This window comes from Quercus lobata, chromosome 10, assembly GCF_001633185.2.
Source record: "Quercus lobata isolate SW786 chromosome 10, ValleyOak3.0 Primary Assembly, whole genome shotgun sequence".
Classification (NCBI taxonomy): domain Eukaryota; kingdom Viridiplantae; phylum Streptophyta; class Magnoliopsida; order Fagales; family Fagaceae; genus Quercus; species Quercus lobata.
Genome location: NC_044913.1, coordinates 58,071,038 through 58,082,550, shown reverse-complemented (window position 1 = coordinate 58,082,550; position 11,513 = coordinate 58,071,038). Strand labels below are relative to the sequence as shown.

Below are 11,513 nucleotides of genomic sequence, written 5' to 3'. Positions count from 1 at the left end.
TTCCGTTTTGTTTCTTTTAGCTTCTCTTAATTCATTTGATAAGCATCTTTAGCTTCAATGGCTTAGAGAAAGCACATAATCCACTATATGATGGTAGGCATGTTCCAGTCTCCCAAAAGTTAAAAAGCAGACCAAAAAAATAATTTGGAAACCAAAAGCATCCCATATATCGTACGTAAAAGACACGACGTGTGTGCAAGTTGATATTTGGGTTATCTGATTCTCAACATATGTCTTTGTTACCTTAGTCCCTAACATCACATTCTTCTATTGTTTCCAAATACTTTCAGCTACTTCTGACTTATCAGAACACCAAACCAAAGATGGCAGAGACTATCCTCAGTGTTTTTGCTGACGAAATACTAGGCAAGCTGATTTCAGTTGCTACTGAGCAGATCAGCCTTGCTTGGGGTTTCAAGGAGGACCTGACACGGCTTCTTGACTCATTAGAGATGATTCAAGATGTGTTGGCTGATGCAGAGAGAAGGCAAGAGAGTGACCGGTCCGTGAGGCGTTGGCTACAGAGGCTTAAAGATGTTGCTTATGATGCTGATGACGTGCTGGACGAGTTTGCTTATGAGATTCTCTGGTGAAAGGTAGAGATCCAAAACCAAATGAAGAGAAAGCTAGGTGCGCTTTTTCTTTTCATTTTCAAATCCCATTGCATTCCGTATCAAGCTGGCAAACAAAGTTAAGACTATTGGTGATTCACTAAAAAGGATTAATGATAAAACAAATGGTTTTGGACTCACTAGAGCTAGACCAGTAAATGATAATCCTGAGATTATCCCAAGCCATCGAGTGACAGACTCCTTCACAGACTCCATTTTTTTTTTTTCTTGATCATTCAAGAGTTGTAGGAAGGGGAAATCTTGTTTCAAGTATAGTGAACTTGTTGATTAAAGCAACCAATCAACAACCCTCGGTCATTCCTATAGTTGGAATGGCAGGTTTGGGAAAAACGACTTTAGCAAAACTAGTTTACAATTACGAACTAGTAAATAGACATTTTGATGAAACAATATGGATATATGTCTCAAATAATTTCAATGATAAAAGGATTTTGAGAGAGATTCTTGAGTCCCTTACCCATAATTCATGTACATTAAAAAATAAGAGTGAAATACTTGAATGTCTTAAAATACAGTTGAAAGGTAAAAGATATCTTCTCATACCTGATGATGTATGGAATGAAGATCATGTGATATGGGACACTTTAATGAGTTGTTTGCTTGCAATTAATTCAAATTTGGGAAATTGCATTATTGTTACAACCTGTAGTGACAATGTGGCAAGAATCATAGAGACACTTCCTCGACATCACTTGAATAAACTACAAGAAGAAGAATGTTGGTCCATAATCAAGAAAAGAGTATCTGCAATTCCATTAAATCTAGATTTGGAGGCCATTGGAAGGAAAATTGCTAAAAAATGTGGAGGGATTCCATTAGTAGCAACAGTTTTAGGAGGGACAATGTCACGTAAAAAGGAGAAAAGTAAATGGTTGGCAATTGAAAATAATGAAGTTTGGAATTCACTACATGATAGCAATGAAATGTTACCAATATTAAAATTCAGCTTTGATCATCTTCCATCACCATCTCTTACAATGTTTTTCATATTTTTCATGTTTTCCCAAAGATTATGACATTAAAAAAGAAGAATTAATTCAACTTTGGATGGCTGAAGGGTCCCTTCAACCATCCCAAGGAAGTCATTTAGTGATGGAGGATATTGGTAACATGTATTTTGATATCTTGTTGTCGAATTCCTTTTTCCAAGATGTGAAATAGGATGAGCTTGGCAATATTATCAGTTATAAGATGCATGATTTGGTACATGATCTTACTCTCTCAATTTCAAAATCTAAGACCTTCATTTTGTTGGGTGCCTTACCGTGTGGGTCCAGCCCACTTGCTTGCCATGCCTTGTCAAAGCTCATTTATGAGCTTGGTTCCAAGAGTCTTCAAATTCAGCTTTCCATTTAATGAGAAGTGATGCAAAGCTTCCAAAAGTCAGCATGCCATTTTCTTTGGGCAGTGACTTAGGCGTGTGAGACACGCTGAAGAAAAAGAAAAGAAAGAAGAAAAGGCCATTCGGCCTTGTAGAGTGCTGAAGCAAGAAACAGAGAGCCACATTCGGCCAGTGTGTGTGAGTTCCAGAGAGAGCAAAACACAAAGAGATATTCAGTCATTTTGAGAGGTGTAGTCCGTGAGAAGAAATAGAGAGAAACACAGTGAGAGTGTGAGAGAGTGAAAAAGAAAAAGGAGACATTTTTCTTTGCTCAAGTTACACAAGGAAGATAAATTGGTGGAGTTCTCATGGAGTTTTTGAGTGCTACAACCATGGAGAGTTGGAGTATTCAGATGAAGATTTTGCTACTGGCTTTGTGGTGAGATTGTATTTACTCCTTGAGATTTATTTTTTGTATATCCAATTTATTGTGAACACAAGTTTAGCATAAACTTGATAGTTGTAATCTCTATTTCATAGTAGATATTTTTCGGAGCTGCCCCGTGGTTTTTCCCTCTACACTAGAGGGTTTTCCAGGTAAGATTTGGTGTTCTTGTGTGATTGTGTTTATGTGGTGCTTGTTGGAATTTTTTTTGTTTCCATAATATTGCTATTGCTTGGTAGTCATTAATTTTAATTCACACATAGACATAGAGTGGATTAGGATTTTTCCCCAACACATTTTGAAGGAGGATTTGGGGAATGATATCAACCATGTAAGACATTTATTCATCCAATTCAATGGAAAATTTGTACCAAGAATTCCATTTTCAAAAGGAGTCAAAAAATTGCTCACATTTATTTTGGAAGATGTTGCACTTGGCATTAAGTTATTAGATTTTAAATGCTTACGTGTTCTGAAATTATATGGGTATACTAAAAAAGAATTGCCAAGTTCAATTGGTCAATTAATTCATTTGAGGCTTCTCCACCTCTCAAGTACCTCCATCAAAGCATTGCCAAAGTCCATCACCAAGCTTTACAATTTGCAAACTTTAATAATTGAGTTTTGCAATTATCTTAAAGAGCTTCCAAAAGACCTGAGGAAATTGATTAACTTGAGACATATTTATATCAAGAGAACACCTAAAGATATAGGGAAATTGACGTGTCTACAAACATTGCCATTTTTCACTGTGGGTCAAGACGCAGTTCATAGGATTGAAGAATTGGGATGCTTAAATCAACTTAGAGGAGAATTACACATCTATTGTGTAGAGCACGTGAGAGATAAAGAAGAAGCCAGAAGTGCAAATTTACTAGAAAAGGCCAAAATATACAAGTTGGGATATTATTGGAGTGAGAAAAGTGAAGGCAACCACAATAATGACGAAGAGGTGTTGGAAGGTCTCCAACCTCATCGATATTTGAAGAGCTTAACAATCCAATACTATCAAGGAAAGAAATTCCCACCATGGATGTTGACAGGTCAAAATGCTAGGCGTGGTTTTTCGCTATTTGACAATTTGATCGAGATCAAATTAAAGGCCTGCAACAAATGTGAGGTTCTTCCCACACTGGGGCTTCTATCCTCTCTTAGGGATCTTGAAATCATAGAAATGGAGAACCTAACATGCATAGGTACTGAGTTTTACGGCAACTATAATAATGACGACAACTATAATAAGGGCAGTTGCAGAAATGCATTGTTCCCATCGTTGAAAAAACTTTGTTTGCAGAGCATGCCCAATCTAGTGGAATGGAAGGACGCAACGGGGCCAACAAGGACGACAGGAATGGTGTTTCCTTGCCTTGAGGAGTTGATCATTCGAGAGTGTAGCCAACTCACAAGTGCTCCATGTCATTTTCCATCCCTTGAGAAATTAGATATACGCAGAATCTGCATCACGGCATTTGAACAGATTAGTAGCAAGCTTGACAGACTCGGGTCCCTATGTATTTCTAATATTTCAAAACTTGCTTCTATACCAGATCAGCTTTTGCAAAAAAGTTGGATGCATATGGAGATATGGAATTGTGATGATTTAGAGTCCATCTGCATATGCAATTGTGATGATTCGGAGTCCATCTCGTCACATGAGAGTCCACAGTTCATACGCTACAATCTCAATTCGCTCCATATATATGGATGTGAGAAATTGAGTTATTTCCCGGAACTCAGTATCCATGAGGAGTTGAAAGTAGAGCGTTGTCCTAATCTAAAGTGATGAGTCCAAAAAAAACATTAAGGTCGTCCATATCATTAACAGACCAAAAGATGTAACCGCTCAAGCACATTCAACACATTAATGGCTACCATTACTCATCGGTCTTAAACGCCCATCAATACGATAACTGTTACACGAGTAATAATCACCTCCAATTATGTACAATAGCTATCCAAATCACCTATAAAAGGGACAGTCCGTCTCACTTGTGAAGGTACATCAAAAGCTACAACAAAACACTATCTAAATAAAAGAAATATGGGTTGATACTAATTTAAGCATCGGATGCTCCTTCATCGGGCACAACCCGGTGGTCTCTTCGATCTATCTCTCTTTATCTTGCAGGTCCTATAAGATCATCTAAAGTCCGGATTGAACGAGTGACCCAACTAACGATTTTGGCATCATCATAAAGTCCTTTCCAAGTATACCAAAACAAGGAAGTTGGAGCCTTCGACGCTTGGAGATATCAGAGTGTGGTGTTGAAGTTTTATCCAGTGGGATACAATCTTGTTGGTTTCTTCAAGAATTGATTATAAAGCGATGTCCCAATTTGATATGTATTCCGGAGCTACAAAATTCGTGCAATGTTACCCAATTAGAAATCAGCGATTGTCCTAATTTGGTATCAACTCCAGAATTGCAATATCCTACCAAAATAAAAATTAGAAATGGTGGAAAGTTGACTTGTCTGCCAAAGTGGCGCTTTTCCGAGTTAAAGTATTTGGACATTGGTCCGTTTTGTGAGGAGCTGGATGCTTTCCCCAGTCTCATCGATTCCACTCCCTTCCAACACTCGTACGAGTCCCTCCAAATTCTACAGTTGTATGGGTGGACTAAACTCAACTCTCTCCCAGACAAAATTCAAAGCTTCACCGCCCTTACAAGACTGGACATATCTGAATTTGACGGAATGGAAGCTTTGCCTGAGTGGTTGGGCAACCTTTCTTCTCTTCAATACCTGTACCTTTGCAACTGCAACAACCTGATGTATCTGCTCACAGCGCAAGCCATGGGACGCATCACCAAATTAGAGATTTATTATTGCTCCAAATTAAAGGAAAGATGTGCAAAGGTGAGTGGTGCAGAGTGGTCCAAAATTGCCCATATTCCAAGTATCTGGATCGACGATTATCTTGAGGAAGCTATTTGAAGATCGTACAAATTATCATTGGAGAAGATGAGCGGTAAGTGTACTCACTCGTACCTAAAATCCTCTGCTCATCTGTTCAAAATTGCCCATATTCCAAGAATTTTTTTTTCCCTGTAATTACCTCCAATTTCTTCCTTTCTTTCTTCAGTTTTTCCAAAATGGGTTGCCTGGATGTGGAGAACTAGAAATGGCAATTTAATTGCCCCAAATTAAAGGAAAGATGTGCAAAGGGGAGCAGCGCAGAGTGGTCCAACATTTCCTACATTCCAAATATCAGAATCGATTATGAACATATCTACAGGTAGCTGTGCAGATTGGTCTAGGACAGATCTGAGCTTTTCTCATGTTGAATTAACCAACCACAAAATTATCAAAGATTGCTCATATTCCTTGAATTATCTGATTTAATTATTCCTCTATTCAGTTTCCCCTAATACTTTCTTCTTCTTCTTTAAGTTATTCATTTTTCTGTCACCAAAAAAAAAAAAAAAAAGAAGAAAGAAAGAAAGAAAAGAAATTGGAAACTTCTCTTCAAAGCTGAATACTAACAATTTTCAAGAGCTTCATGTGACGACTCACCAAACTTCTCCTGTCAAAGAAAAGATTGCCCATTTTCCATTAATACAGGAACATTGTGGTAAGTCCATCTCTTTTATAGATTTCTCTTTTTCTCTATTTTTTTACAACCTAATTCCAAAGAATCTGCTATTTATTTCTCGTCATATACTCACTTCCCTAGTGTAATTCACAAATTTAACTGAATGATGTGCCTCTAGGGTTATTTGATGGATATTATCCAACTGCGTAGTAATTAGTTGTTTCTAATACTTAAATTTAACAATTAAAAAAAGATTATGTATGCTTTTTATCATGAAAAAAGATATTCGATCACTTGTACATGATTAACATTAGAGTTCTGTTTCAAACAACATTCACGTTTGTTTCCTCTGTTCTCTCTGACATTTGATTTGATAATTGCATAATTCTCAAATAGTACTATTCCCAAAAAAAATCTCTAATTCTAGCTTTAGAGTTGAAGTTGACAGTTTTAGCATTATATTTCTCTTGAACAGCTCATTGCTAAGAAGTGAACAAAAAGAAGAAGGAAGAAAAAATAAATAATGGGAGGATTATTAGTAGAAGTTAACAAGGACATTTCAATTAAGGATATAATAGAGGCTACAATTTTTGACATAACAAAATGCAGAAAAAGAATATATGTGGCTGACCCTAATCTTGTTGAGGATCCTTGGCCGACCCCAAACAATTTGGGACTAGGACTTTGTTGTTGTTGTTAAATCTTGAACCCCTTCATCACGCTTGATAGTTTACCAACAACATAGACAATATGGAATCTTCAAAATTAAGATTCAGAACATTACCCACTGGCAACAAAAATTTTTAAAGAAAAAAAAATTGTAAAGAAAATGGGTAATCTTGCTAGCGACTAACATGTCATTTCCATAGAGAATAATAGACGTTTATGAACCAGCAATACTAACTTGGAGAACAAAACAAATTATATTTCTAGCTAGAACTAGTCAAGGAAGAAATCGTAGGAATGATTCTCTTCTTTTTCTCTTTTTCTTTATTTATGGTTTGTAAAATTTGAAAGGTGGTTTTGTAAGTCTTGGTTTTGTTGCATCTAATTCATTTTCATTCCATGATATATGTTATTAATATTTTTTATGTCATTGCATCCATAGACAGTATTTCAAAAAATTTTATCCGCTGGTGATACATAGCATTTCTTTTGATATAAGAGCCAATGGTGGCTTCCGATTTGGTGCAGGATTCTTGTCCATTGTCAAGCATATTGATACAAACCAAGTTTGGGGCCTATTCTTCTTGTAGTAATCTAAGCCCTTGTTTTCAATCAGCCGAAATTTGACACCTAAACACGTACATAGTTGGAGGCATCATATTTTGAGGATATATAAGCTATGCCAGAGTGGTGGGTTAGCTTTTTTATCTGCTCAGGAGCAGAATTTTGGGGTTCTATTATCTGGCAGCGAAAGAAGAGGTTTAATTCCATCTAAATTACATGCTGTTTGGTGCTAACCAAGTGAAAGGTTTGTCAGAGAGTTCAAGTGAAGTTATTACCATGTGATGCTCTCACTTTACAAGAAAAGCTGGATATTTCTTATTGCGCACATAGTCCACATGGGTCTTAACTTGATGACGATGTGATTGGAGTTCATACAATTGGTGAGTTCCTTCAAATCTCATCTTCTTCTTTTCTGATGTCTCCCTTTTATCAAGGCCTATCCTCATGATTTCTTTATTTCATATACTAGTTGTTGATATGGATTGTAAAATTTTTCCAGATTGGTGGGGCAGCCTTTTCTCTCTTTGAACATATGGTACTTATTGGATGCAATAATCTTGCTTATATGCCTAAATTGATGACATTTCTGTCACCTGACCAAATTGCAGTAGCTGTCCATCCATAATTGCCCCAAGGAAAGAAGTGCTTGAGTTGACGCTAAATGGTTCGACTACTGAGTGGATAAAAGGGGAAGCTGTTTGAAGTTCACATATATATTGTTAAAACAATATGGGTTTTAAGTTTTCACGAACTTAATCCCCTGCTCTGATACTCTCCTTTAAATCAAACAAATTTATATTTATCTAAAAGATGTTTATGTTGAGCTACATTAGCAACCATGTTATCATTTTCTTTCTATTCTTTCTTAAAAATAATATGTATATAAATATTAATGAATGCATTAACCTTTACTCATTTTATAAACTAATTGAAAGCTCGAAAATGTGTTAAAAACACAATAGCTGTTTAGACCCCCAAATAAAAGTTACGGCTTGATAGATTTTACACTAACTTAATTCTAAGTGCGGAATAGTGTAAATGCGAGCGAATAAACAAACAAGCTACTCTAACACATATTCATATAATCACAGTAGTAAAATGAAATATAAAAGAGTAGTGAAGAAGAATGCAAACACAGATAACACGCCGATGTGTTATCGAAGAGAAAACCGAAGAATCTTGGCGAAAAACCTCTCCGCCGCCCTCCAAGTGGTAATCGATCCACTAGACAATAAGTTGGGATACATGGGTTAGCAAGAGACCCTCCAAGCCTAATCTACCCGTTGTACCTAAGCCCTCCAAGCTCCTACTCCAACAAGTCTTCTAAGAACCGTGTCTTGTCTATCTCTCCGAATCCCACAACAAGCTCCATGTTGCATCTGCCATCCTTGGCTTTTTCCAATACTTCCTAGCAACTCCAAAAACAATCACTACACTCTGAAAATGTGTGGATTGTGTTTGGGTACAAATCTCCTCTCAAGGTATGATAATGGGAGAGGGAAGGAGAAGAGGCTACAATGAATTCTCACTAAGGATGAGTAACTCTTTCTAAAAAATGGGTGTGTGTATTATAGAAAACCTATCTAGGGTTTTCTCTCTAAATGACCTCTATTACATTTGTGGGTAATGAGGGTATATATAGTATGGGTGAAGAGTAGGGAAGTGACACTAAAAAATCTTCCAGGTAGAATGTTTTGCGACTATCTCGCGGGAAGGCCTTACCCGTGAGACACTCACAAAAACGACAGTCTAGCATGACTCTTGAGCTTCTAGTCATGTGCTCCTCACGTGGCTCTTTCGCGGCTTAGCTTCTCACGAGCTTCTCGCGAAATCTACTGATTCTTCATTTAAGCTTGAGCCTTTACCAACTTAATACTAAATTCAATACAATAAAATCCCACAAAGTACAAGGATATAAATTAAAGTAATTACAATACTTTTTGTCATGGAATAAAGCCAAAATAAAACATAGTTGTAAATCACAACTTTACAATCTCCCCCTTTGGCTATTCCGTGACAAAACACCCTATAACAGACTCCAGACTTAAACGTGAGTTTGGGAACAATGGCAAAATTCACTCACACCTAAGTCTAGAAGCTGTGTAGCACTTGGAACATATATACCTGTAGCCTGAAACACTTGCACAAAATACATTAAACCCTCAAGGTAAATCAAGTGATAAAAAGGACAAGTATAATGTAACAAGTAAATTGTCATCAAGTAAACATGATGTGAAATATGTGAGCAACTTGATCATACACCAAAACAGTCATATGAGAATGACTACAATGATCATATAGCAAAGCAAATGATCATCCGAACATGCAACGCAGTAAAGAGCAATCCCATGGATCAATTGCATGTCCAACACTTGACCAATGCAAAATACATGAAGTATATGCATCTAGGAACAAGATCCTACTAGGGCACAAGAGCATGATGCGATGAAAGCAGCAAAGCATAGATGATACTAGACATAACTCAAAGCACCATAAAGCAACAAGAAAACAAGCATAAAGTAAAACAAGGTTTTCTCATAAAAGAATGTCTTCTCCCCCTTGGTATATACATCTCCCCTATGACTTTCTCCCCCTATGAATGTGCACGAGGTAGAATTACTCCTCCTAAGAGTGTGCACATGAGTCATATAAAAATGACGATACAAACCTGTATACTTTCCCCCTTTTTGTCACGAATAGACAAAACAATTAAGAGGAAGAAGGGAAAGAAAAGAAGATATGAGCAAGGGTATGATGCATGAGGGGTGCAAAATAAATGAGAAAATGAAGCTCAAATGAAAAACAAAGACAACTTAAAACGTGCTACAAAGCATAAAGTATACATGACATGCTAAAGATAATGGAATATGATGTAAACCTAGGCATGACATAGACACAAGAACATGTTATAAGAGTTAAAAGGTCTAAAAAGACTTAAATAGCATGAGTGAAGTGCAAAACATATTAAGTATTAGAGTGTGTGCAGTGAAGGTGCATCTAGTGTGCATCTAGTATGCATGTGAGATGCATGACCGATGCATGACCAATGCATGAATAAGCACTCACGGGGCAAAGTGTATAAAACACACAACCAATGATTAAAACATGATAAACATGAAAAATTATGGTTATCCCCAAAGTTTGGAACTCATCGGAGTACAAAACAATAACAAAATGCCATTTGGGCATTTTATCAAACATATATAGTGCACACACTATACATGTATGTTAAACAATGCATGAACATATGAAAATCTTGCTTAAATACATTTTATTTTTGCCATAAGGGGCCAGCATCCAAAGTAAATCATCATTTAAAACAAAGCACAATAAAAAAGATTGACAAAAAAATAAGTTTTTCAACTCCCATTTGAGAAAATCTCAACTATGAACATAAAACCCCCCAAAAACATAATCTAAAGATCAAAATCAATAAAAAGAGTTAAAGATTACCTTAGAGATTTTAATGAAATGAAAAACACTTGAATTTAGTTGGGTTTTGATGTAGAAACATTAAAACAGGGGTTTGGGAGAAGATGAGAGGAGTTTAAAACAAATGTCCCATGAAATGCCCTTTAAAAAGTTGATCTGAAAATTTTCGCTGGTATCTCGCTGGTTAGCTTCCCGCGAAAATTTCGCTGGTATCTTGCTGGTATTTTGCTGGTAAGCCTTACTCGCGAAACAGCCGCGAAACAGTCACGAAACTCTTTGTCCAAAACTAAAAAACTTGAGAATTGGACCATTTAACTCCCAGTTGAACTTACACATGAAATAGGTCACAAAAAAACCCAGAAAATATGTTTTTCACACAAAAACAAATTGAAAAACTTTGAAAAACATGAGTGATACAAATTACTTTCAAAAGCAAACAAAAAGAACAAAAATCTTTTTGGTTTGAACCACAAATGGTTGAGCACACACACATCACATTTGAACATGTACAATCACACAAATGAAATAGATATTTATTGAACATTAGACTTGTGTGTTGTGTGTATGTATCAAATGTGGAATAGTCCTTAGACCAGAGTGAAGCTTCAATGATCAATTCAATCAAGTTATACACAACTAGTACTAAGTCAAGTGGACAATCTCAATTATAGAAATGAGCATATATGACCTCCCACAAGAGAATGATTACAAAACTTAGAAGCTTTTCATTTGGCTTCTGCATAAGTTATAACTTTTGATCATTTTTGGATAATACATCTTTTTTTGAGATTGGTGCTTGAAATTTTTGATATTTTAACATTGAGAGTTAGCCTTTGGCTTTTTGAGCACCATACATTTCAATACAACAATCGTTTTCCCTTTTTTCTAGTCAAATACTAGTATGTGCGACAGGCTTTTG

At 36.3% G+C, this 11,513-nt stretch overlaps 1 protein-coding gene and 2 long non-coding RNA genes across 3 annotated transcripts; all 3 read left to right on the top strand.

Annotated features, from left to right (window-relative positions):
* Positions 1–323: 323 nt before the first annotated feature.
* On the top strand, positions 324–4,181 carry LOC115965073 (putative disease resistance RPP13-like protein 1). The gene is made up of 3 exons (XM_031084277.1): positions 324–589; positions 1,282–1,496; positions 3,040–4,181. The coding sequence occupies exons 1-3, from the start codon at positions 324–326 to the stop codon at positions 4,179–4,181; spliced, it is 1,623 nt and encodes a 540-aa protein (XP_030940137.1).
* Positions 4,182–4,713: 532 nt separating this feature from the next.
* On the top strand, positions 4,714–5,818 carry LOC115965660. The gene is made up of 3 exons (XR_004086131.1): positions 4,714–5,368; positions 5,483–5,635; positions 5,791–5,818. It is a non-coding gene; the product is annotated as an uncharacterized LOC115965660 (long non-coding RNA).
* Positions 5,819–5,914: 96 nt separating this feature from the next.
* On the top strand, positions 5,915–8,012 carry LOC115965661. Its single transcript, XR_004086132.1, has 3 exons — positions 5,915–5,971; positions 7,127–7,542; positions 7,771–8,012. It is a non-coding gene; the product is annotated as an uncharacterized LOC115965661 (long non-coding RNA).
* The last annotated feature ends 3,501 nt before the right edge of the window (positions 8,013–11,513 follow it).

Coding starts and splice junctions, on each gene's coding strand:
- LOC115965073 (XM_031084277.1), top strand. CDS start 324: ATGGCAGAGACTATCCTCAGTGTTTTTGCTGACGAAATACTAGGCAAG. Junction 590..1,281: donor TTTGCTTATGAGATTCTCTG/GTGAAAGGTAGA, acceptor TACAACCTGTAG/TGACAATGTGGCAAGAATCA. Junction 1,497..3,039: donor GTCACGTAAAAAGGAGAAAA/GTAAATGGTTGG, acceptor ATTATCTTAAAG/AGCTTCCAAAAGACCTGAGG.